The sequence below is a fragment of the Spermophilus citellus genome (assembly GCF_964194105.1).
Source record: "Spermophilus citellus genome assembly, chromosome: 2".
NCBI lineage: Eukaryota > Metazoa > Chordata > Mammalia > Rodentia > Sciuridae > Spermophilus > Spermophilus citellus.
In genome coordinates, this window is record NC_138183.1 from 257,008,473 (window position 1) to 257,035,132 (window position 26,660).

General features: G+C 52.5%; 2 protein-coding genes across 2 annotated transcripts in view; one reads left to right on the forward strand and one right to left on the reverse strand.

Annotated features, from left to right (window-relative positions):
- The window catches only part of LOC308630769 (uncharacterized protein), a gene marked incomplete at both ends in the record, with an annotated part of 36,122 nt that overhangs the window by 7,278 nt on the left and 2,184 nt on the right, over positions 1-26,660 (reverse strand). The window lies entirely within an intron of this gene.
- The window catches only part of LOC308630755 (uncharacterized protein), a gene marked incomplete at both ends in the record, with an annotated part of 112,691 nt that continues 86,674 nt past the window's right edge, over positions 644-26,660 (forward strand). The window contains 2 exons of the mRNA XM_081261298.1: positions 644-822; positions 20,659-20,742. Coding sequence (XP_081117424.1) covers positions 644-822; positions 20,659-20,742 — 263 coding nt within the window. The remainder of the gene's footprint in view (positions 823-20,658; positions 20,743-26,660) is intronic.

Consider the following 26,660-nt stretch of genomic DNA (forward strand, 5'->3'; position numbering starts at 1 on the left):
AACTTTTCATATAATAGAATCAAGGAAAGTACTATTGATACACGAGAAAAAAAGCACCCACCCTGAGAATTAAAGAAATTCAAACAGCAAACACGATCCCCCTTTCCACACAGGAAACTCATGAAGACCTTAAAATCAATAGCACTGGGCAGCAGTTGGACTGCAGTGGCCACCGAGGGGACAAAGGGGGCGTGTCCAGAGTGTGTCCCTGTGTGGACTTAGAGGACACCCCTGAGGATGTGGGGAAAGTTCTGGTGAAGAAAGTTCATTTACACAAGATGGTGTTTTCCAGGGAAACCGAGCTACATGCGCAGGACGTTGAGACGGGAAGGGAGAAGTCAACACCCCTGGGCCCGCCATCAGGGATGCAGAAGGCAGGTGGCCAGGTGAGTTACAGTGTCCTGTTCCAATGAGGAAGCTGCCAAATTTAGAAACAAGAAGGTGAGTGTTGATAGAGAGAGCCTGAAAGACAGCAAACAAACAAACACGTGCTCAGGAAGTAGTGTGAACACCCTTGATGAGGTGAGGCAAGGCACCCAGTGACCCCAGCAGGTACTTAAAGCCCTGGCTCAGGAGGCTCCTCACCTCACTCCTCCCTCTCCACCTGCTGCTCTCACCTCCTCCACCCTCCACCTCCAGAACCATGACCTGCTGTGGCTGCTCAGGTGGCTGTGGCTCCAGCTGTGGGGGCTGTGGCTCCAGCTGCTGCAAGCCCGTGTGCTGCTGCAAGCCCGTGTGCTGCTGTGTGCCAGCCTGTTCCTGCTCCAGCTGTGGCTCCTGTGGGGGCTGCAAGGGGGGCTGTAGCTCCTGTGGAGGCTGCAAGTCCAGCTGCTGTCAATCCAGCTGCTGCAAGCCCTGCTGCTGCCAGTCCAGCTGCTGCAAGTCCAGCTGCTGCAAGTCCAGCTGCTGCCAGGACAGCTGCTGCAAGTCCAGCTGCTGCAAGCCCTGCTGCTGCCAGGACAGCTGCTGCAAGTCCAGCTGCTGCAAGCCCTGCTGCTGCCAGGATAGCTGCTGCAAGTCCAGCTGCTGCAAGTCCAGCTGCTGCAAGCCCTGCTGCTGCCAGGACAGTTGCTGCAAGTCCTGTTGTTGCCAGTCCAGCTGCTGCAAGCCCTGCTGCTCCTCAGGTTGTGGGTCCTCCTGCTGCCAGTCCAGCTGCTGCAAGCCCTGCTGCTGCCAGGACAGCTGCTGCAAGTCCAGCTGCTGCAAGCCCTGCTGCTGCCAGGACAGTTGCTGCAAGCCCTGTTGTTGCCAGTCCAGCTGCTGCAAGCCCTGCTGCTCCTCAGGTTGTGGGTCCTCCTGCTGCCAGTCCAGCTGCTGTATCCCCGTGTGCTGCCAGTGCAAGATCTGAGGTTCAGACACAGGCAGTTCCTGCAGCATTGGCTTCCCAGCTGTGACCTGGGGTGCTCCATCGCTGAGCCTCCAGCCACAATCAGGGCCCATCCCCACGTGATGAAGCTGTATTTGATGCCAGTTCCTAAGAAGAGGCTGCCCTAACGTCTGTGGTCTCCCATGGGGTTCTGCTCCCAGTCACACTCATGCAGACCTTGCCACTGCTCACCCACTCATGTGACCAGAGCTGCTGCACCCTTCCCCTCTGTCTCTTGAAGCCCCAGGAGCCTTCCCCTGATGTTCCCCGTGGAATGCGGCTGGAGTAGAGACTTCCTGGGATAGCTCTGCACGCCTCCCGCTGTTTTATTAAATTGAATGTTGCAAACCAATAAACACATCACGCCACCAGCAGAGCCCGTGTCCTGCTGACTCTGTCATTCCTCACCATCCGTCTTCTGGCTGGTGCTTCCTAATTCCTGTTGGAGATGAGACTCCAAGGGACTGAGGTGCTGCTAGCTGAAGGTGCTGATCCCCCTCTGGGACGGACCAGAGGCCTCTCCTGCCTCAGGTCTCCTTCAAGCTCACTCCTCCCTCCCTGGGGACTCCTCTCTGCCCATGCCATAAGCCATTGGCCCAGTGGAGACAGCGCTGTCTTGGGGTTAGGTCAACAGAGGCCCCAGAGTCAGCTGCTGGGCGCACGGTTCACGCTGTCCCTCTCCCTGGTCCAGGCTCTGTCACCTGCCCTCAGGAAGCTTTTGCAAATGACTTGTGAGATTTTCTTGGTTAATATCTAAACACCCTGTTAGTGAGCGCATTCCCTTGCCTACCAACACCTCACTGCTGTTCTCTTCCTCCACAGATGTCGCTGGTGGGGACCCTAAGTCTTGGTCAGCGTGGCGGAGGCCGAGAATGACCTACACCCCGGCATTCCTCACCCGAGGGCGGCTGTGCACCCAGCCTGCCACCGGGCAGCGTTCAGGGGAAGACCTGTGAGGTCTGCCTGCCACCCTCAGGCCCAAATGCACTCCTTCAAAATTCCCAAGAGGCCATAGTGGTGGAGCTGGGTGATCTCCAGTCACCTGGAAAAAGGTTGACTTACTGGCAGAAGGTGTCTTCAGCACAGAAAAAAAAGACAAAAATAAGAATCCTCAGCTGTTTGGGGAACCACATTGGTGGTGGCAGAGTTGGTATTTTTTTGCTCTGAGATCATGTGAGTGTTTTATGGGAAAATAAAATGCACAATTTTGTAAAGGGAAATAGAGTTTTTGGTGTAGGATTGATGAGGTTAAGAAAAACTTGGATTTTTAAATTAGACATATCATTGTGATCACGTATTTTCTTTAGAGAGTTTTTTCTTAATTCCCATGAAAGATCTAGAAATAATGGCCTACCTAGCAGCAATGGTCACTCCAAGCACCAAGACACTGTCTTTAAGTTGATTACTTGTACCTAAACCAAACGGGGTTCTCTGGAGAAATGGGCTGGAAGTGCACACAGTACGTCTGGGTCACCTCCATACTCTAGGAAGCGAGGAAGCTCACAGACCAATGAGCACGTTGGCAGAATGCACATGTCACACTTGGACCCTCCAGACAGACGTGGGCCAGGACGTGCATCGATTTTTAAAATGAACTAACACACATCAAATATTTTCAGACCTGTGAGGACATAATAATACACAAGTAATAATATCAATAATGTGCAAAACCCAAACTTTACCACTTTGCCGTTAGAGGGTGCTGGGAGTCCGTTTGTTATTCTGAACAAGAATCAGTACAAGAAAAGAACCAGCATTTATCTGATCTTTGACATACCAACTCTGTTTCATGATAACCAAAAATGAGAGGAAGTGTTCCCATTTATAGAGGAAGAAGGAGAAATGGAATCAGAAACTCACCATTTTGAACCTTTAAGGTAATATCGAGTCTAACAAATTTACTGAATGAAGCCAAATCAGTGCTTAGGGGAAATTTTATGGCCTTAAACACATCTGCTAGTGTAAAAGAGAGAGGCTTAAGATTACTGAGCTTAAAAACTCACACACACAGTTGGCACTGGCACAGCTGATCAGGGCTAGTGACAGGCGTCCTGGGTCTCCTCTGGCTGGACGGCAGGTGTTAGGGGGGCCCCTCCCTGAGCCCCCTCTAGGTCCAATGTGGCCACATAAGTCTGGTGGGCCAGAGGGCAGAGGGGTGACAGGCCTGCGGCCATTTTCCACACCCACTGTTCCTTCTCCATGGTGACCTCTCATTTCCACACGTGGCTGCTCCTCGCCTGACTGAGAAAACAGAGCAGAGCCACCAACTGACCTGCAGAGGCAGATGTGTGGGCAAGAACCAGGGCCGTGCAGTACGAGGTCCCTGAAGTGCAGGGGTGGCTGGTTTGCACAACAGAAGTGACTCGGGAACCGCCATTACCAAGAGAGCCCTGCACTTAGGTGGCCAGGTGGTGGATGGGAGGGAGCGACGAGGTGAGCCGTCCTGGGGCGTGAATCTCTGGGGCAAGAGCTCAGAAAACGCGATGCTACTTGTGGGTTGGCGGCTGTGACCAGTTAGTGGTGTAAGAGGTTCCTGACAAGGACGGGCTGCCTCGTGAGTAGGAGGAAGAGGCACACAAAGTTGGAGAGCTGCAGATTCCTGGCTGGAAGCTAACAGCACTCACCAGACTTTAAGGGACAGCAAAAGACAACCAAACCCACTTTAGAATGGACTCACTTAAGCATCCATTCGGATGAGGCTGCACAGGGACCACCCACACCTGCAGATCAAGTGATACCTGGTGACGCCTCCCTCCTGGCATAGGGCAGAAGGGGCTGCCAGGGACCCAGGGCCTGGCCTGGGACCCACCCCCAGGTCTGCTTGGTGCTCTCTTCTGGTTGGTAAGTCACGCTGCATGAGGGGGAGACTTCTCCAGGGAAGATGGGTAGGGCCCAGAGACCCAAAGATGAGGGACAGCCCATGAGCAGAGCCACCAGCACCAGAGAGACCAGATGCCACCTGTCCAGAGGGCAAGGCCTGTCCAGCCAAGACTGCAGGGAGCGGGCAGGGGACAGGCAGCTAACAAAGCAAACCAAAACCTTGAAAGCAAGTTGAATGCCATCCTGTTATTAGAAAGATTTAGGATATACGTTACTTTATGTGAAACCAACATGGAAAATCAAGTGTCAATTTCTCTGAAACACTCATGACAGCCCCACGGCCACTCTCAAGTCCTCCATCCACAGCCGCCCCCACGTCCTCCGTCCAGAGCTGCCCTCATGTCCTCTGCCCCACCGCTGCCCTCACGGACGATCTCACTGCATAGAGTTCACCTGTGCGATGGCAGGGGCCACCTGCCCTCCTTGTCCCCTCTCTTGGCTCACCCTGGGGGCCCTTGTCTATCTCCGTGGCTATTCTCCAGGCCAAACCCCAGAGGTGCTGGCCGTGGCTCTCCAGCTCCCGGCCATTGTGCTCAGCACCCGTGGTCTGTGAAGCCGTGCATATGGGTGTGAGAGTGATTTGCTTTTAGTCTGCATTGTAGCAGGACCAGGGCAGCATTTTATCTAGGAGAGTGGGATCCGCAAGACACGGAAGGGGGGTGTGGGTCTCTGTGCCTGTGTGGAGTGGGTCTCTGTGAATGGATCTTGCTGTCCAGCGGACAAGCTGTCAGCTGGGGCACTATTTTAGAAGTGGCCAGCTTGTTTGTGAATGTTTACAAGAAAATGGCTCTTCTTCCCCTGGGCTGGTCTCCCCCTGGACTGGTCTCCCCCAGGCTGGTCTCCCCCTCAGGAGACTTGGGTCAGGAGCGGGGATGACCAGATCCTCTGTGTCTGCGAGGAGCCCAGCTGGTGGAGGAGCAGGTCCTGGGGGAGAATCTTGCCGTCTCTGCTCCAGGGCAGGACAGACATCCTCCCAAAGCCAGCAGTGGATTCCGGCTTGGACCCCTGGCGTCCTTCCTGTGCTGCCCATGGCCCCGGCTCTGCCCCTTTGCTGGATTCTCCCATCCCAGGCTCCAAGCACCGGGGAGCACCGGTTCAGCTCCCCTCCCCCCCAAGCCTCACCTGTGGGTCTCGCTCCAGGACTTCCTGCTTGAGGCCTGGGTGAACCCACCCCTGCTGGCCTCCCTGCCCTGTCCCTGAAACCTGCCCTCCTGCCTCACTCAGGGCTTCACAGAGCTCCTTCCTCCCAGGTGCTCAGGCCCAGTGCTGTGGCCTCCTTACCCAGCTCTGTCACCCTCTGCGTCCAGACCAGAGGCAAAGCCCCAGGCTCCCCTGGAATGGCGTAGGACCGGATTTTCCAACTGCCTAACTGGTGATTTTCCCAGTTACCACCGTCTCTGCTAGGCCTGACCTCCAGGGCTCGGCCCTGCACTTACTCTTCCATGAGCTCCCAAGAGTGAACACCTTGGCAGCCTTGAACCCACGGGCTGTGCTGCTTCTCTTCCCGCTCCCTCTCCCGCCCTGTCTCTGAGTCACTTTTTGCCGTGGGTGGTTGCAGACCCACATGTGGCTGTGATAAAGCACCCAGGAGACCCCATGAGCCCCTCCCAGGTTTTTCCACAGTAGCATCCCAAGGTCAGTAAGGCCACGTCACAGCCCAGATGCTGACATTGCACAGGGGGACATGGGACACCTCCACCCAAGGAGCAGGCAGCCCTGAGAAGGCTGCTCCGTTCCCAGCCCACCCCCCCCCCCCGCAGTCCCACACCTGTCCTCCCTCGGACCCTTGCTCACTTCAGGCTCACTGGGGAATGCTGTGCCCCCCTGGGCGTGGGTTCACTGCCTGGGACCCCCCAGGACATCCCTAGTTCTATCTCCTTGCTGAGGAGGGCTCCAGGGACCACAGTTTGTTTAGTCACCCTTTGAAGGACACGGGGTGGTGCCCAGATCTGGCTGGCATGAACGTTCATGGACAGGTTTTTGTGTAAGAGCTCTTGTTCTTGGGATTAATGTGCGGGACAGAGACGGCTGGCTTGCGTGGGATTGCTTGGCCCCTAACTCCTTCCTTCCTCCCTCCCTCCTTCCTTCCTTCCTTCCTTCCTTCCCTCCCTCCCTCCCTCCCTCCTTCCTTCCCTCCCTCCCTCCCTCCCTCCTTCCTTCCTTCCCTCCCTCCCTCCCTCCTTCCTTCCTTCCTTCCTTCCTTCCTTCCTTTCTTTCTCATTGCCAAGTTCTTTCCCAAAGCAGCCGCACTCTGCCATTTTGTAGTTCCATGCACAACACATTAGCGAGGGCCCCCCTGGCTCTCCCGGGCACCCAGGCAGGCTGCCGCTGTGTTTCCAGCAGGTACCCTGGTGCCAGTGGTCCTACGTGCGTCTCCTGCCGGCTGTGCACCTGGCTGCTGTGTCCTCTCCAGGGGTGGGCCCCCCCAAGGCTTTGCCGTGTTCTGATTGGATTGTTCCTGCGTCTTGCTAATGAGTTCCTGAGTTCTTTCTGTATTCCAGACACCAGCCCCTAGTTGTCTCCAGGGCCGTCTCTGCACATGGTGGTCACCGGCAGGTTCTTTCACAGCATCACAGATCCCCTCTCTGCCGCAGTCTGGCTGGGCACAACATCACGAGCCACTCAAGCAGGAACAAACTTTATTTTTTGAAACTGCCGCCAACGCCCCATACGCCCCGGGAAGAATCCCGACCGACCCACGCGGCGTTCTCCCGGACCCCAGAGGAAGTTCCTCCCCCGGAATTCCCTCCTACAGCACTTCCCCAACCAATGGGAACTCTCCAGGAGTCCAATATCCATATGAATGCAGGTCTTAACATAATCATATCATCTCAATGGCTAGCTGGCGTCACCTTTCAACCAAAAATGCCATGCATCATATTACTTGGCTGTGGCTCTTAGCATCTCCCCCCTTCTGTTTAATTAAGCAACAAGCAATGTGGCTAGGGACCGTGCCTGTTAGGTATGTCCAATTCAACATATGGTTCTTACCCGTCATCGGAAAACTGACCTCTAGGCGTCAGCCTCCTGTCTTAGGTTGATACCACTGCAATTGGATCATACCCGTCACTGACTACCGGTCCAGCATATAGCCATACCTGTGGATAGGCCTATGCACCAGTGGGGGGGTGAGGTTCTTTGCCTCACCTCTGTTGGCCCCCAAAATTAGACCATCACTAGTAGAAGGGAGGAGGATACAGACATGCCACGACACCACGTCAATTGATGGCTCTTTGGGAAAAATTGCAACACTGGTGACACATCAGCAAAGATACGCCAGCACTGCCATAATTTGCTGCATCAACAGATAGAGCACAATGCATACAAGTGATACATAGTCCAGGCAAGTTTTGTAAGCAGTTCAAAGCGGAGGAATCTATCAATATGTCCATTTCCTCCCAAAATAAATCGACTCAGTGATTGAGCATTACTTGTTGAGTTATTATTCATTGATGCATCAGTTTATACAGTTTGTTGTGATAACTATTGAAGAAACTGTAGTTTGGTTTCATCTTGTCTTCACCGGCACTGGGATGAAGATAGGAATTCTGACAATGATGGCTAAAAAAAATTATGTAACATTCCAGCAGGTACCAAGAAAACAATTTTTTGAACAATTTACATTATCCTGAACAGAATTATTAAATATAATGAAAAGGAAAGGTGAAAGTAAACAAACAGATCTGTTAACCTGCTTATTTGTTCAATATTAAAACAATCCTCAACAGCTGTTTACCCAATTTAAATTAAACCATTAAAATCACATGAATAATAAAAAAAATTCGGATCCATTTATTCATGAGCGCTCCTCATATATGATATATGGACATACACACATACAGACATACAACACAAAACAGAAGTGTGCACACATAACATACAACACATAAGACAATAGTAAAGGCCTTGTATATTTACCTAGGTGAAATCTCCATTGCAATGTTTAAAAACTCCACAGTCAAAAAATAAAACTGATCAGAAAAACATTAACCTAGGTCTGTATGAGCTCAAAAATAAAATAGAACATTATGATGTGGGAAAAAGCAATAATGAAATAGATATTGAAAAAAGCATCCTGGTTAATCACTGTCGCAGATGTAAGAATAGCCAAGCTGGAGCTCTGGATATCAGCTGTTATGGATTTGAGTCAAATCATCTTCTTTTTGGTCTGTAGAAATTGCTTTAGTTAGTCTCTCTGGAATCCAAATTGGCTACTGTTCTCCCTGTGGAAACACACAAACAGACCTCCGACTCCAGACAATCACTGGGTCAGGACCCTTCCATTGTCCTGTTAGAATATCCTTCCAAAGTATCTTAGGCTTATGTACATTTTTTGGATACAAATGTCTTTCCACAGCACTAAGCCCTGATGAATCCAAATTTAAAAAGTTTAGAGTAGAGTAAAAAGGGTTATTTTAAGTTTATCTTTGGGGGATATATACCCCTTCCCAATTCCCTCTTTTTGCTTTAATAAGTACATTTTAATAGTTTGATGAGCTCTTTCAACTATGCCTTGTCCTTGTGGATTGTATGGAATTCCTGTTATGTGAGTAATGCCAAATGATGAGCAAAGTTGTTTAAAAGAGGTAGAAGCATAACCAGGACCATTATCTGTTTTTAACTGTTTTGGAACGCCCACAGTGGCAAAATTTTGTAAGCAATGAGCTATAACATCTTTAGTTTTTTCTCCGGCATGAAGGGAGCCCATCAAAAATCTGGAAGAAGTATCAACTGTAACATGCAAATATTTTAATTTTCCAAATTCTGGCAAGTGTGTGACGTCCATCTGCCAAATATGGTTAGGTATCAGTCCTCTAGGATTGACTCCAAGATTAACTTGTGGTAAAAAGGTCACACAATTTTGACATTGTTTTATTATATGTCTGGCTTGTTCTTTAGTTATTTTAAAACATTTTTGTAAAGTATTAGCATTGACATGGAAACTTTTATGAAATTTGTAGCTTCTTCTAGTGCAGAGAAAATACGTATGTCATGTGTAGATTTATCTGCTAAATCATTGCCCAAACTAAGGGCTCCAGGCAATCCTGTATGTGCCCTGATATGACCTATAAAGAATGGATCTTTTCTGTCCCAGATTAGACTTTGTATAGTGGAAAACAAAGAGAAAACAGTAGAAGAAGGGAAAATCCTACCAGCATCTTCAAGGGATACTATAGCATTAACTACATACTGACTATCAGAAAATAAATTAAATGCAGAATATTTAAACATCACAAAAGCTTGTAATACTGCATTAAGCTCTACCTTTTGAGCTGATTGTTTGGGTACTAAAAATGTAAAAGTTTGATCAGGGGTAACTACTGCTGCTGTACCATTATTTGACCCATCAGTGAATATATTTGGAGCATTCATGATAGGGGTTTTTCTTGTCATTTCTGGAAAAGCTACAGGATGCTTAGACCAAAAAGACAACAAAGGATTAGATGGTAAGTGATTATCAAATGAAACATTAGATTTACACATGATTATTGCCCAAGTATTTAACTCATTAGCTAACTCATCAACTTGATCCATAGTATATGGAGTAATAATTTTATTGAGAGAAATCCCAAACACTCCCTTTGCTGCTTTTATTCCTTTGAGTATGAATTGTCCTACAGCCTCAGGATATCTGGTAAGAATAGTGTTAGGAGAATAAGATAAATGTATCAACAATAATGGACCTTCTTGCCAAAATACTCCTGTAGGAATACTTTTTGTTGGTAGTACAATAAATAATAAAGGCAAACTTATATCAATTCTATCCAAATGCATATTTCCATATATGTTTCAATGATTTTTAATGCCTTTCTTGCTTCAGGCATTAACATGCGGGGTGAATTTGGATCTGATGGACCTTTTAGAATATCAAATAAAGGTCCCAGTTCTCCTGTTGGTATGCCTAGATAAGGCCTTATCCAATTTATGTCTCCCAATAACTTTTGAAAGTCGTTAAGTGATTTGAGTTGATCTACTCATATTTGAATTTTTGGTGGACGGACCATGGTTGAGGATAATAGAACTCCTAAATAATTAATTGGAAAATTTAATTGTATTTTATCTATTGCTATCTCTAGATTATAATTTTTTAATAAATTTGTAAGTGTGGCATAACATTTTAGCAATGTGTTTTTATCTTTATGTGCCAATAACACATCATCCATATAGTGAAATATTTGTAGTTCAGGATTTTGATTTCTAAGTGGCTGGATTGCTTTGTTAACATAAATTTGACACATTGTTGGACATTTAGCCATCCCTTGAGGGAGTACTTTCCATTCATATCTCTGATCAGGACCTTCATGATTCAGTGCAGGGATAGTAAATGCAAAACGTGGACTATCCTCGGGATGAATTGGAATTGAAAAAAAAAACAATCTTTGATATCTATAGCTAAAACATACCAGGTTTTTGGTAAAGCAGACAATTGGGGAATCCCTGATTGAGCAGGTCCCATAATAACCATCTCATTATTAATGGCTCTTAAATCTTGCAATAATCTCCATTTACCAGATTTCTTTTTGATGACAAAAATGGGAGTATTATGGGGAGATATGGAAGGTTGTATATGTCCCTCCGCTGATTGTTGTTTGACCAGGTCATGGGCTACTTGTATCTTTTCTTTAGTCAGGGGCCACTGAGGAACCCACACTGGTCTTTCTGATTTCCAAGTAATTTTGATTGTCTCAGTGGCCCTTTCTGAAAACCCAATCCATGTCTATTTATTTCTTGATCTATTTGAATTGGTGCTGTCATACCTTGTTCTTGTTCTCTTAATCTTTTTTCTTTCCTAAAACCTTGTCTAGCCCTAGTAGTGGGCGCGTTAGGATTGATGTTATTTGTTAATATCAGACCTAATTGATCTAGGACATCTCGTCCCCATAAATTTACGGGAAGATGATCCAATACATATGGTTGTATAGTTCCCTCACATCCTTCAGGATCCTTCCAATCTAATACCATTGCACTTCTATGGGGATTAGTTGCCACTCCTAGGCCTCGAAGCGTGTGAGTGGCTTGTTGTAATGGCCAATGTTTTGGCCATTCTTGACGAGATATGATGCTAAGGTCTGCACCTGTATCCATTAGCCCATTAAAGTCATGTCCTTGAATATTTAGTTTTAGCATGGGGCGAGAATCTAAATTTAAAGAAAGCATAGCCCAATCTATACCTGTGGAGCCTAATCCCCTGGAAGCTCTTTGTACAGTACGGCTGGAAAATTTATCATGCAGGCTGGGTACTATTAATAACTGCGCTATTCTATCTCCTGGTGAAATTACTGATATACCTCTTGGAGAACTAGCTATAATTTTTATTTCACCCTCATAATCGGGATCAATTACCCCAGGACTTATCATAAGTCCTTTTAGTATAGAAGAACTGCATCCCAATAATAAGCCTACTGTTCCTTGGGGAAGAGGTCCTTTTATTCCTGTGGGAATGATTTGAACTCCCACCTCTGGAGTTAGTACTGCTCTGGCAGAGGCGCAGATGTCCAACCCTGCGCTCCCTCTAGTTTGTCTGATGAGGGATCTAATGGATAATGTGTCCTGGGCACTACCTTGATGGTGCTGCTGGGTTCCTCCAGTGCCCTGTATATTTGTGGTTTTGGGCCCCGGAGCATTGGGCCCTCCAGTCCATTTTTTGGCAATGGAGCCTGATGCCTTTCTCCATGATATCGTGGGTAAACACTTGGTCCTTGTCCATTTTTTGATAACGGAATACCCTCTATGGCGATTTGAGAACGGCATTCATTAGCCCAATGTCTCCCTCTATGGCATCGTGGGCAAATACCCGGTATTCTATTCCTTTGATACCTAGCTTTGTTAAACCCTCCTCCTATGGGGCAACTCCTTTTAAAATGTCCTGTTTGATCACAATTATAGCATGTTTTTGGCCTGGCATCTAAAGCCTGTTGTACTTCTGCTAAGACTTGCCCTGTTAATTAATGTCTCTACATAATTTAATATGTGTTTAAATCTTCATGTCTCCATGGTCTAATGACCTCTCTGCAGCAACGATTTGCTTGGTCATAAGCCAGTTGTTTTATAAATGGCATTGCCTGTTCTGTATCTCCAAATATTCTAGAAGCTGTTTGAATAAGCGTATCTACAAATTCAGCGTAAGGTTCATTAGTTCCTTGTATTACCTTAGATAATTGACCTTGTAAATCTCCATGCCCCTGTAAAGTTTTCCATGTCCTAACCGCATCTGCAGCAATTTGTGAGTATACGCCAGGATCATATTCAATTTGTTGTCTTTGACCCTCATAAGGTCCTTTTCCTAATAACATATCTAGATTTCTTTGAGGGTAACCAGCTGCTGCATTTCGCCTAGCTGTCTCTGTGCAAAATTCCTCATTGGAACCTTCCATAACAAATATTGTCCTCCATTTAGCACAGATCGACACATGTTATCCCAATCTGCTGGCGTCATGTCTAAGTTGGTAATGGATTTGACCATGCTCACAGTGAAGGGTGCTTGCGGCCCATAGGTTGTTACAGCCTCCTTTAATTGCTTCACTGTTTTGAAATCTAAAGCACGGTGAATTCGCTGCCCTCCTGCCTGCTCAAGTACAGGGCATGCTAATCTTTGGGGTCCTGCCTCAGAATTCCGTCCATCAACTACGGGATTTGAGGGCTGCTCAGCTGTAGATGGAGCTGTTCGTTGATTTACGCCCTCTGGTGATAGAACGGAGTTAGTAGCAGCCTCCTGTTGTAATTCCTCACCTGATGGTTGTTTTTCCTCTAAGCTTTCTTTCTTCAAATTTTCCTCTGTCTGACTAGCTCGAGAGACCTTCTCTTTTGCTTGACCTAACATGTTTTCTACCATAGTCTGGACCTCTAACAATTTACTTAACAGTCTTTCGGTTTGTTTTTTACTAGTTTCTAATCTACTATAAAGGTAACGCAACCCAAGAAGATAACATAAAACAAAACCAAAACAGAATGAAACAAAAACGGAACAAAGAATAGTTATATCAATTTTCTCTTTCTCAAGGCCAAACAACTTCAAACCTTGAGCCAACAATTTTTCCCAGTTTGCCTGAGAAAATTCTAGGGATAGGCAGCTTGAAACAAAAACAAAATAAATCAAAACAAGAACACATTGTTTTTTGAAATGGTCACCCATTCTGTCGCCTTCCCTCAGGGGCGAGCAATTTTACTCACCTCCAAGCTTCAGGCGTCCCCCGCACGGGCCACCAATTGCCGCAGTCTGGCTGGGCACAACATCACGAGCCACTCAAGCAGGAACAAACTTTATTTTTTGAAACTGCCGCCAACGCCCAATACGCCCCCGGGAAGACTCCCGACCGACCCACGCGGCGTTCTCCCGGACCCCAGAGGAAGTTCCTCCCCAGGAATTCCCTCCTACTGCACTTCCCCAACCAATGGGAACTCTCCAGGAGTCCGTAGCAGGCCAAGGTGAACAGCAGGAGTCCAATATCCATATGAATGCAGATCTTAACATAATCGTATCATCTCAATGGCTAGCTGGGTCACCTTTCAACCAAAAATGCCATGCATCATATTACTTGGCTGTGGCTCTTAGCACCTCTCTAGAAGCTTCTCTTCTCCTTGGCCTTGAACCTGAGTAACAGCCAGACCCTGAGCGAGCCGGGCCTCTCCTGACGCCCACGCAGCATAGATGGCTGTGGCCACTTGGGGATTGTGGGGTGATTTGTTTCTGCAGTGACACCCAGGCCATCCTGTCACACTGGGCGTTGACAGGCTGGCATCTCCACATGGGGGAGGAGAAGGTTCTCCGGGGGCCTCCAGGACCCAGAACCAGTAGGAGAGCTACAGACAGAGAGTGAGTGAAGAGAGCAAGTCGGTAGCTTGGAGGATGGTGAGCGAGGAGAGCTGGCAGGCAGGGCTGGTAGAGAGAGCTACAGGTAGCCAGGCGGGGAGAGGCAGGCGGAAAATAGGGGGCTGTGGATGATGCACGTGTCATAGGTAACAGTGACAAATGGATGACAGATAGCTAGAGAGCTAGAGATAGATGATGGGTGGACGACAGAAGATAGAGAGGTAGGTAGGTAGCAGATCCAGTCACGTTGACACATATCACTGGATTAAGGGTTTAAATATGGATAACAAAACTTTTATGGGCCCTGGGAAGTATTTCCTGTTCCAGATATTCTGATTATAAGGGGAAAGATTGATGAATTGACAAATCAAAACAAAAAATTCAGAACTTTTGTTCAACAAAGGAAACCTCTAAGAATATGAAGATGGGGTTGGGGCTGGGGCTCAGCGGTAGAGCACTCGCCTGGCACGTGGGAGGCGCTGGGCTCAGTCCTCAGCACCACAAAGAAGAAAATAAAAATAAAGGTATTGTGTCCACCTACAACTGAAAATATATTTTTTTAAAAAAATATGAAGGCAACTCAAACCTGGGACACTTGTGGCATAAAGAGCCAGAGACACCTCAGCACTCGGGACCAGGAGGAGCACACAAAGAGGTGTAGAAGCAGCTGCCTGGAGCACCAGCCGGCATATCCAGGCAGGAGGCTCAGAGGAGAGGCCGAGTCCCGGTGCTGGGGTCCCAGGGCTGGGGTCCCTGGCCACCCACTGCACACCTCCACTGGCTCCTCCGTCCTGCTCTGAGCTGCCTGGGTTGGGATTGCTCTTGGAGTGTGTCTAGAGGACACTGGTATTGGAGACCCCAGTTCCACTCCTGAGAGAGGGGGTCTCCCTCCCTTCCTAGACCTGTCCTGGCTCATTCTCCCTCTGTTAAATGTAAACCTGCATCTTCTAGATAAACAGTTGCCCCTCCTGGGAGCGCACATTGTGATTCTTTGTTTCTGGCTCTATATTATTAGAAAAACAAATGGTGTCTACCTAGTAACACCCCATGCCTTCTCCCCCACCAGCGTGGGGGGCTCGGCCTCCAGAACAAAGTGCCCCAGACCCCGAGGCTCCAGGGAAGAAATGGAAGCCTAAAGTCCAGGCAGCTCCTGGGCGCCTGCTTGGCACCTCCCGGGTCCTCAGGCGTCTGTCCTCCATGCGTCTCCATGTCCTGTTTCCTCTATCGGGGCATCAGCCCTTGGGACTGGGGCCCACTCTTGGGGCCCGCCCTGCTCCCTGGCGCCCACATCTCACCTGTGAAGACTCTTCTCCAAAGACACCCCCACTCAGGTGCGGTAGGACCTCAACTTCACGTGGCTGGGGAGCGGCCTCTTCCCGGTCTCACTTTCACCAAACCCACAGAGCTCCCTGCAGACCGGCCAGCAGTGGTGTCCGGCCTGCCTGCACCCAGCCTCCTCCCTGACCCTCCCCGTGGGCTTGTTCTCTCTGCCTGGCAGCGCCCAGTGCCCAGCGCCGCCGACCAGGGCTAGGCCACAGGCGGATCTCCTGGGTTCTGGAGGCTGGAAGCCGCAGGTCAGGGCTGATGGGCTGGTCTCCAGCTGGGCCTCTCCGGGGCATCACCGCCCCAGGTCCTCAGGTGCCCCCGTGTCTTCGCTCGACGGGGACAGCCGTCCTATGGGACTGGGCCCGGCCTTGAGTCCCCACTGGCTTTCCTCACCTTGGAGGCCCCGTCTCGGGGTTAAGGCTTCAGCACGAACTTTCTGGATCACAGACCTGTCCTCCTCACACCCGCCTCGTGCCCCAGCCTCTCTCCTCTGGCCTCCCGCACCCTCCCCCAGGCCCGGCCCACACAGCCCTTCTCAGGAGCCATCGCTGACCCCCATAGCGTGTCAGCGGCTTCAGGGCCAGATGCAGCCTCAGGGCCTTGAGTCCACAGCAGCTGCACCCTGCAAACAACAAGCAACGGAGAACAAGGTCTGCAGCCTGCAGGAGTCAGGGCCACCACAGCCAGAGAACTCAGAGGGCTTTCATGGCCTTGCGCTGGTTGGGGCAGGGCAGCCCAGGAGGAGCAGGGTCCCAGAGCAGCCCTGTGGGACAGCCCCTCAAACACCGTGGCTCCCGGGGAGGCCTGCAGAGGAGGTGGGCTGCAGGCCTGGGCGCAGCCCCCGTCGGCTGTCGGGACAGTGCAGAGCAGTGAGAACCCACAGGTGGGGTTGGAAGGCCTTCTCTGGGCCTGCGTGTTGGCGGGTAAGACTGATCAGACTCCACGCGTGGCTCTCCTGCCAGGAACACCTACAGCGCTGAATTAAAAAGTGACTGTTCCCAAGTCCCTGAGCAGTCAGAGACAAGGAGTCCCAGAGCCCCCAGCCCAGGAAGCACAGAACACACGTGGGCGGGAAGGCAGCCTACGCCTAGGACACAGGGGACCTGGAATCAGCCTGGGTGGGGTGGTGGGGAAGTCACCCGGGCCTGGCTGAATGCCGCTCCATGGGTGGCCCGAGAGCTTGCATTGAAAGTTCAGTAACCCCAGCCCGGTGCACGGAGGCCCTGGTGCACAGAGAGGGAACCACGTCCCCTCTAGAGAAACCTGCTCTGTGACAGGATGAAACTCCAAGGTCGGGAGTCCACACTGACAAATCACAACACACACACGCACACGCACACACACACACACACGCACACACACAGATGGTGAGAGCAGCAGAGGCCACAGACAGGAGAACCAGCCGGACAAAAGCTCCGGTACTGGGATCATCAGGCCCGGAAGGCAAAACGTGCCTCTTGAGATGGGAAGAAATGGAGCAGGAGGAGACAGACCACCAAGCACATGAAGGAGAAATGCAGACTTTCTCCCCCTGAAAAGCAACGGACATGTTCAGGCCAGGTGAAAGAGAACTGGTGGACGTTAATAAATAGCTGTGGATAAATCACCGTTGATTCAGAGTTCACACAGACCCTGGGACCCGACTGGCGTGAGGAGCTGCCGAAGCTGATGCAGAGGAGGCCTGGGCATCTCATCTCCCTCGCTGGGGGTGCTGGGGGTGGCCAGGCACACGTGGGGGGCACCCCATCACGGAAGGCGCCAGGACTCTGATCAATGAGCCCTCGGCCAGGTACATCCGAAAGCCCACCCTGGCTCAGGGTGACGACATGAGGATCGGCCTCCCTGGTGCTGGCCACCATGCCGTGCACCCAGACACGGCAGTGAGGGAAACCAGCAGAGTCACAGGGCCCCGTCCAGAGGGTGACAGAAGGCAGGCCATGTGGATCATGAGATCACAGAGTCCTCTGAAGAGAGGAAGCCCCGAGGGAAGGGGAGAAGGGGGAGGAAGTGTGGGAAGGGCCGCTGGCTGGGCCTCACGGGGAGGCTGACCCGGGGAGGGGAAGCGGGGAGCCAGGAGCGGGGGGCGGGATGTGCCCCACCCTTCTCTTGGCTACTAGACAGCAGGAGGTCACAGGAGGTTCCACCACACAGAGGTTACCTGCTCTGGCCATGGACAGCCTGGCACCCAGTGAGTGGAGTGGGCCTTTCAGAGCCCACGTGGGACGACTGTATCACTACCCACTGATAAAACTAGTCTCAATAAATCCACAGACAAAATATCACTGGGTTCTATTCTCCAGGTGCGCCATGACCTTCGAAAACCGGTGACGCAGACATAACTGAAAGGCCCCAGGTCCGTGGAAAGTCGGGAGCACACAGAAGCGAGATGGGAGAGTCAACAGTCAGACCGTGTTTAGAACAGACTGTATCCAAACCAGAGGGTGGGAAGCAGACGTCATTGGAGCGAACTTCAGAGCCTGGGATGTCACGTGAGGCTAGGGGTGACAGCTGCAGACCCTGCTACTCCTGGAGGCTGAGGCAGGAGGCTGGAGCCCAGGAGTCGGAGACCCAGAGGCCACAGAGCCAGACCCTTCTCCACCCACCAACCAGGGAACTGAAAACAAAGGGAAAGGGGGTCGGTCCCAGGACGTGGGACAGTGAGAGAGAGGGCTCCCGGTGGGGGAGAGCAAAGGAGAGGGCGGGAACCTGCCGGCAGAAATGCAAGCACCTGGCTCACTTCATCCTTCAGGGGCCGGGCTCAGAGTCCAGGCCCAGCCCTTGGGAAAGGTGCCGAGTGGAGGGCCACTCCAGGAAGGCCCGGGGGTGCACCTGGCTCCGAGGCCACCGGGGGCACTGAAGACCCCTGGGAACTCAGACCCTGAGAGGCAAGGTGACCGCACCCTTGAGGCCTGTGTCCTGCAGGTGAGGCCCCTCCTCTGTGTCAGGGCCCCTGGGGCTGCCCCCAGGTGGACCACCGTGTCGCCTGCTATGGTCAGGAACTGAGGGGACTCTCTCTCTGCACCTCACACAGCACTTCTGACACCAGAGCAGGCGGCTCTCTCTCGCAGCCAGCGCTGCCCTGCAACTCATTAGTCCACCCGAGGTAGCCAACCCATGGGTGACGGCCCCACTGAGATGCCAGCTGCCACCCCCTACTCCTGACAGACGGGCTGGGGACAGGGACTCCCACTGGGGTTCAATAACGTTTGGAAGGCCCTGGAATTACTATAAAGGTTGTCACAAGGGGCACAGAGGGTCGCAGATGAAGAGGCGCACAGGGGGGATCCGGAGGCGTCCCCAGCCCAGGGCTATCCTGTGGAGTTGGGCGTGAGCCCCTGCTGGCCGAGGCAGTGTTCACCCACACCAGGCTCACCCAGTGTCCCGACACCAGGGTTTCTACAGAGTTTTGATCTCCAGTCTCCGGCTTTGGGGAGATGGAGGTGGAGGGTGGGGCTGAGACGCCCCCGTGCCCTGGTCCTTCTGGGTCACCCCACACCACCCTCCCCAGGTTGCTCTTAGTGTGACAGAGGGCTTGCTGGGAGAGACAAAGACCCTGGGCGTTGGGAGCTCTGGGTGGGGGCCTTCTGGACCTTTCCCTGGCACAGTGACCGCTGCAGGAAGGGCTGGCGCCAGCAGGGAGGACACCGGCTTTCAGCCGTGCAGGGTGGGTCCAGGCTGGTGGCCTGAGCGGGGCTTCCCTTGGAGTTGGACGAGGAGTGGCGGGTCTCCAGCCTGCACCCCTCTCCCACCCTGCCTCCTGGCCGGGTTCCTGTCCCTTCCCAGCACCTGTGGGTCCCACCAGCCTCCCGGGTCTGCGCCAAGCTTGGCTTTCCTCCAAGAGATGGGCCATGGCCTCCGGCAGGAGAAGAATGTGTTGGGGAAGCAGTGGAACCAGAGGCCCAGGGAAGGACTCTAGAGACCAGGCCATCCTGCTGACCCACTCACTTCTCCTTTAAAAAGCCAGTGACCTGTGACCCTGCCTGGCTTAAATCAGCAGGATATGTCGCCAGCAAACTGCCATCTGCAGGAGAAAGCAGGCCCCAAATAACGCCCGTCGGAGGAACCCAAGTCACTCTGAAGGGGGAGAACTCTACGAACCTTGCACAGAGCAGATCCTGGAGCTCGGGGAGATGAGGACGATTTCTCCCAACCATAGACTAAGAATTTATGGTCAAGAATTCCATGAGAACCAGTCGGCAAAAAAGCGTCGTGTCATCCGCTGTCAGTCAAAAGTCAAGGGTGGACATAGGCAGGACTCTTGGAGACTTCTCTGAGACCTCCATAAAACTGCAGGAGAGGCTTGCTGTCCTGTCCTCCCTGAGAGGACCCACTCCCTGCCTTGAGAGTGTCCCCTCCCCCTTTTCCTGTTACTCTGAGCGACATGTCTGAAATCCTTCTGAACTGATTGCAAGCATCAGGGCTTGGAGGGGAGCTTCACACTGCCTCAGTTTCTCAGAAGACCCCAACCCTCTAGCAGATGTCTTCGCATGCCCCAGGGCTCCTGCGGCATGAACTCCCAGGGGTGGGGAGGAGGAAGCAGTCTCCCCAGCCCCAGTGCTGAGCCTCCTGCCTGCTTGCAGACACCACTGCAGGAAGACTGCACTCCCCTGGGGAGCGGCAGGGGACAGGCACTGGTGGCACTGCTCTGGGAAGCCAGAACATGGGGTCACCTGACAGCCAGAGGCAGGTAGGGAAAGGAAGTCTCACATCTGACCCTGCATACAGACCTGCAGGGGGGCCCGAGAGAAGACTCCACAGGCAACCTGTGCAAAGGGTCTCAAGCAAACTCAGGCCACCCTCGAGGGCTGGTGCTCTGGCTCCATCTGCAGAGGGGGCGGCGGAGGTGTGGGCCTGGGGGTATCCTAACGATGAAGGAAGAGGAAGAGCCAGGCTGGTCACATGCCCTGCAGTGAGGCAGGGAAGCTATTTTTCCTTCCCATGTGAATTCCACAAGGAAATGATGGCATGGGGGAAACCCGCAGACCCCTGCAGAGAACATCAACAGAGCCGAGGGGGACGGGCAGGGTTCATCCCCTGCAGACAGCAAAAACAGCCACGGGAAGCAGCCATGTGCCCAGCCTCACCTGACCCCTGGCAGGTACATAAAGCCCTGGCTCAGGAGGCCCCACACCTCACTCCTCACTCTCCACCTGCTCCTCTCACCTCCTCCACCCTCCACCTCCAGAACCATGACCTGCTGTGGCTGCTCCCGGAGCTGTGGCTCCAGCTGCTGCAAGCCCGTGTGCTGCTGTGTGCCAGCCTGTCCCTGCTCCAGCTGTGGCTCCTGTGGGGGCTGCAAGGGGGGCTGTGGCTCCTGTGGGGGCTGCAAGGGGGGCTGTGGCTCCTGTGGGGGCTGCAAGTCCAGCTGCTGCAAGCCCTGCTGCTGCCAGTCCAGCTGCTGCAAGCCCTGCTGCTGCCAGTCCAGCTGCTGCAAGCCCTGCTGCTGCCAGGACAGCTGCTGCAAGTCCAGCTGCTGCAAGCCCTGCTGCTGCCAAGACAGCTGCTGCAAGTCCAGCTGCTGCAAGCCCTGCTGCTGCCAGTCCAGCTGCTGCAAGCCCTGCTGCTGCCAGGACAGCTGCTGCAAGTCCAGCTGCTGCAAGCCCTGCTGCTGTCAGGACAGCTGTTGCAAGTCCAGCTGCTGCAAGCCCTGCTGCTGTCAGGACAGCTGTTGCAAGTCCAGCTGCTGCAAGCCCTGCTGCTGTCAGGACAGCTGTTGCAAGTCCAGCTGCTGCAAGCCCTGCTGCTGCCAGGACAGCTGCTGCAAGTCCAGCTGCTGCAAGCCCTGCTGTTGCCAGTCCAGCTGCTGCAAGCCCTGCTGCTCCTCAGGCTGTGGGTCCTCCTGCTGCCAGTCCAGCTGCTGTGCCCCTATTTGCTGTCAGTGCAAGATCTGAGGTTCTGGACACAGAACTCCAGTGGCCCCTGCACACCCTCAGTCTCCAGACAGAGGCAGGAGCTGCACCCCAGACCCCTGGGGCTCACCCCTGGCTCTTATCTTCCAGTTGTTGGAAGCTGCATCTGCAGACCAAGGAGGACCCAGGTCTCCAGGGAAGAAGGACACCACTAACTGGTGGGCTAGGTCCCTCTTCCAATGCCCAGGGATCATGCCTCTCCCCCCTCACCACGTTCTCCAGCCTCTGAGTCACTGACCCTCATGGCCTCTGGCTTCACCTGGACATGCAGCACACAGTGGAGTCTCCGCAGCCTGGGCATCCCCAAGCTGTGAGTGCCTTGTCCACTGATAGTGGCCCAGCCCAGGCTGGCTCTGGGCCCTCCCTCTCTGGCCAACTTCTCTGATTCCTCTGTGGAGGCGTGAACTGTACCCTTGACGTCCTGAAATAAAGTCTGTCACCCACTCTGTTTTCATGGTGTTCTTCACTGTATTAACTAATCAATGAAAGCCCCTATCCCCACACCTCGATCCTCCTCCAAGTTCTTCTGCTAGTTCCTATCACCATTCCCCCTTGTGTCCATTGGCTCCTGGAACCAACTAGACCATGTCCACCATGGGGCATGTCAGGGCCAGGGTCAGCAAGTCAAGGGCCATATAGCACCTGCTTCCAGGTCTTGGGCTTTCTGTGATCTGGAAACCAAGGCAGCAGGGGGCATGGGATACTGGTGCCACGGAGCAGCTCTGCCAAGGACCTGGGTCATCAGGGCACCCAATTCAAATGACTTCATGGCGAGGAGACCAGGCGCAGGGACAGGCCCAGGGGTGGAGGTTGCCCTGTGCCTCAGCAGGGAGGCTGCCCAGCTGGGACATCTGGGGACAAAAGCTCAGCCTGTGGTGAGGTCCAGGAAGTGAGTCGGAGACACTTCCTGCTCACTTGACCCAAGAGCCATGGCTATCACACTGTGCTGGGAACCCAGGTCCCTGGAGGGCTAGAGACCTGGGGAAGGAAGACAGACCTCGAGGAGCCCTGCTGAGAGTCAGAAGGGGACCTGGGGCTGGGCCTGGGAAGAGCCAGCGGGTGTGTCATTCAGCTTTTCACTGATGTGACCAAGATTCCTGACCCGGACGACTGAGAGGAGGAGAGGATTATTTTGACTGGTGGCTTCCGGGTCTCAGCGGCTGGCTTAGGGCAGAAGAGAGAGGAAGGGCCACAGGGAGGAGGAGCCCTTCCAGCCACCCGCAGCAGCACTTCCTCCAGCTAGTCCTGACCCTCCACCACCGAGGGGGCCAGAGCCCTTAGGATCCAAGGGCTTCCCAGAGGTCCCGCCTCTGGACCCAGGAAACCCTGCGGGACATCCCAGGTTCAGAGCCTGACATTCCAGCCCTGCCCCAAAGGCCCACACCCATCCCTCAATGAAAGATTCACTCAGTCCCTCTCCAAGAGTCCCCCAGTCTTTGCAGTCCCCGGGTCGCTCAAGTTCCAGTCCAAAGGCTCCTCCAAGACTCCAGGCCACTCTTAGCTGTAAGCCCATTTAAAAATCTCAAAGCAAGTGACATGCTTTCAACAGGAAATGACAGCACAAACACTCAGTTTCCAAAGGGGCGGGGGCCAAAGCCAGGCTGAAACTCAGGGGGGCCACCAGGTCTGCAGCTGCACCACCGGCCCCTGGTGGTGACTTGTGGAGCAGAAGGGCTCGGGCAGCCCCAGCCCTGGGACTGCTGTCTGCCACCCACCTGGCCTTCTCCTGGGCCAGCACAGCTCACTGCCTGCAGCTCCCTCTGCCGACAGTCCATGTTCCGGCATCTGAAAGTTCCCGGGATGTCCACTGAAGTTCCGGCTTTGCTCTCACAGCCTCACAGATTCCCGTCTTGTCTGGCACACATGTCCTGGCCTCCGAGGTCTCCTTCATGATCTTGGTGGAAGCCTCCGTGAGCCCAGCTGCTGCATTCCCCATGCCTGCAGAGCCAGCACCCAGTAAGCCATGCCAAGGCCTGCCGTCACCAGGACTGGGAACCAGGCCCACCTGGGCCATGGCTGCGGTGACAGTTGTGTGCCTGGATGGCTGAGCATGGTGAAACGAATCCTGGGGAAACAAGTTTCCAGGTGACCCTGAGGGAGCAGGTGCTCCCAGAGCTGTCTTCTGAACACAGCCTTCCAAGTGAGTTTTCCCTTGGGCACTCTTGAGCCTAGAGTGGGCGGGGTCTTGCTGACCCCCAAGATCCCCTAGTCACCTTTACTCTTGCCTGCCTGCAAAGAACTTGATTTCTCTCTAACAGCACTGATCTCTTCAGCAACCACAACTTCCTTAGCTCCGATTTTACTTATGCTTTTCTGACCAAAGTAACGTTTAAAATTCTTTCTGCTCTGTTTTTTGCTCATGATCATCACAGTAAACCTGGCTTCAAGCAGTCAGGAACATCCATACCACTGCCTGAGATTTCCTCTGCTAGATTAATGAGCTCATTACCTTCAAATCCAGTATCACACAATGTCTCAGAACATGGGCAAAATGTAGACAAGTTTTTGCCAAAATGTAATACATGAGCCTCTGGTCCAGTTCCCGATAGATTCCTCATTCCCCTCATGAGCATAGTCTTTACGTCTACATTCTATTGGCATTCTTCCAAAACGATGACAAGGTTATCCCTTAAGCTCTGCCTACCACATTCTAGGGCTTGTCTAGCCTGTATTTCCAAACTTTTCCAAACTCCTCAAGTGAAATAGTCCCAAAGACTTCTGAACCATGTGGGCAGAACAACCCCATTCCTGCTATCAATTTCTGTGTTAGTCAGCTTTCAGTGCTGTGACCAAATACCCAACACAAACAACTTAGAGAAGAAAAGGTTTTGTTTGGGGCTCATGGTTTTAGAGGAGCCAGTCCCTGGTCGGCTGGCGTCAAGACAGAAAAGTCACGGCAGCCAGGAAACGGAGAGAGAGGTGGGGGGAGGAGCCAGAGAGAAGATGACCCTCCAGGCACGCCCCCGTGACCTACTTCCTCCAGCTTGGTCCACTCCCAGCTGTCCATTTAGCCACCAATGGCAACCCACTGGTGAAGACAGAACCCCCATGATCCAGCCACTTCCCCCAACCACACCTCTGCACATGGGAGGCTTTGGGACAGTGCAGACCCAAACCACAGTACCCAGAAGGTAGAAGGACCCAGAGGGGTGGGCAGGAGCTGAGCACAGGTAAGAGGAACTGAGAGAGGGAGTACAGCGGGCAGGAGACTCCCACATGCACATAAGCATACCCACGTCACACATTCCATGTCTGTACACACAGATACCTATACACACACACATAGGTACACACACACCATGTATACACGTTTATACATGTGCACGCACCCCATACACAAAGTACTCTATGCATGTTGCATACATGCCACACGCACAGACACTGTCTGTGCACATGCTAGGTATGTATGAATGCTATGTATAAACCTGTTATATACACACATGAACACATTGTATGTGCACACTGCACATGGACAGAGAGATGCACAACTACACACAAACTCACAGATAGAGTCATGGCTGTTGGTGCAGAGAATCAACCTACACAGACTTGGGAATTGGTCAGCAGTTCCACTGAGGCTGACCCCTTATCTGCTGCTGGACCTTGAAGTCCACAGACAGGTCAGGTGGAGGAGGTCAAGGAGGTGCCAGCATGAGGCCGAGCCCGAGGATGGCTGGGGCCTGGGTCCACTTCTGTTGCCTCTGACCTTGGTGGCCAGGGTGACCTGCAGAACCCAGGGCCCTCCTGAAGGAGCCGAATGCACACACCTGGCCCCGGCGAGGAGAGCTGGCCAGCCTGCAGCTGCTGTTTGAAGCCAGCAGAGGTGGGTCGGTGCGTCAGTAACAGTGTGGGCTGCTGGGGCTGCTGCGGCCCCTGCGGCCCCCACCCTCGCTCTGCCTCCTCCAGGTACCCTCCTGGTATGCCTCCTGGTACCCTCCAGTGAGACTCGTGAGATAGGAGGCTCTGGGTGATGTGGTAGAGACTAGCAAAATGGTCTCGGTGAATGACAGTTGGTCCCTTCTGCTTTGGTGCATGGAACCAAGCTGTTAGTGATCCAAAAAAGTTCTGTCCACATCCTCATCACCCAAAGCTGTGAATGTCGCCTTATCTGCAGAGGGGTGCTACCTTATTTGGAAAAGGGTCATTGTTGATGTAAGTTAAGGATCTGGAGATGGGGACATGGCACTGGTCATCTGGATGGGTCCCACCCATGCACAAGAGAGAGGAAAGAGGGGCATGGAGACAGGAGGTGGCCATGTGGCCAGGCAGGCAGAGACTGCACCACTTGGCTACAAGCGTCTTCCACAATAAAATGCTGAAGCCAGGAGCAGACTTTCCCCCAGAGGCTCCAAAGGAGGGGCCCCTGAGACACCCCGACCTGGGTTCTGTCTCCCCAAACCATTCACCACATGGCAACCACGCCGACTTGGCACCTGGGTTTGGAGCCTGCTGAGACACACAGCACAGCCATGTGGCATGTACACACATGCGGAAGGACAGGGCCCCTCCTGCTTGGACTGTCTGTGCCACAAACTCCTGGGAGGCAGTGACACTTCTGCTTTAGTTGAGCACAAGTGGGTGGTGTCCAGAGTCTCGCCAGTGCCCCTTGGGGAGACCCAGGTGGTGAGACTGGGCTCTCTTAGCACCTGGTGTCAGATGAGGTTTTGTATTCAGAGTTGTTGGTGCTTTGAAAGGCGCTGGGAGGGGGCGAGTGTGGTTCCTTGCAGAATAGAGGACAAAGAAGGATGAGTCTCACGACTCAAGGCCCCGACCCCGCCCCTGGATCTGCAAACACTATTCATCAAAACAGTGGAATATGTAACAGATGTGATTCTGCAATCTGTATTTGGGGTGAAAATGGGAGTTCAAAGCACAATTTGAGTCTAATGTATGAAAGATGATATATCATGAACTATGTAATGCGATAAATAATCAATAAAAAAAATTAAAAAAAAACAGTGGACGTGAACTCACCTCGAAAAGGAATCTCTGCAGGTTTCGTCAAGTTGTGGGGTTTGAGAGGAGCCCACCACAGTGTCTACCAGAGGCAGAGGTGGGCATCGCAGGAGGGGCGACGTGGCCAGGGAGGCTGAGATGGAGTGGCGCAGTCCCAGCCAGGGCACTGATCTCAGGAGGAGGAGGAGGAGAGGGTGCACCACCAACCCCCCACCCACCCTGCCTGGAGCCGCCAAAGAGAGTCGCCTGCACCTGGGGTTTAGATTCTGGCCACCCACGTTTGAGAGAATAAATTTCTCTTATTTAAAATTTCACCCAATTTTTAGTAGACCATTACAGAAGGTATACAAACATGATGTATACAGCAAGAAATACGTGTTGGGTGGAGAATGGCGCAGTATAGAGTGCTTGC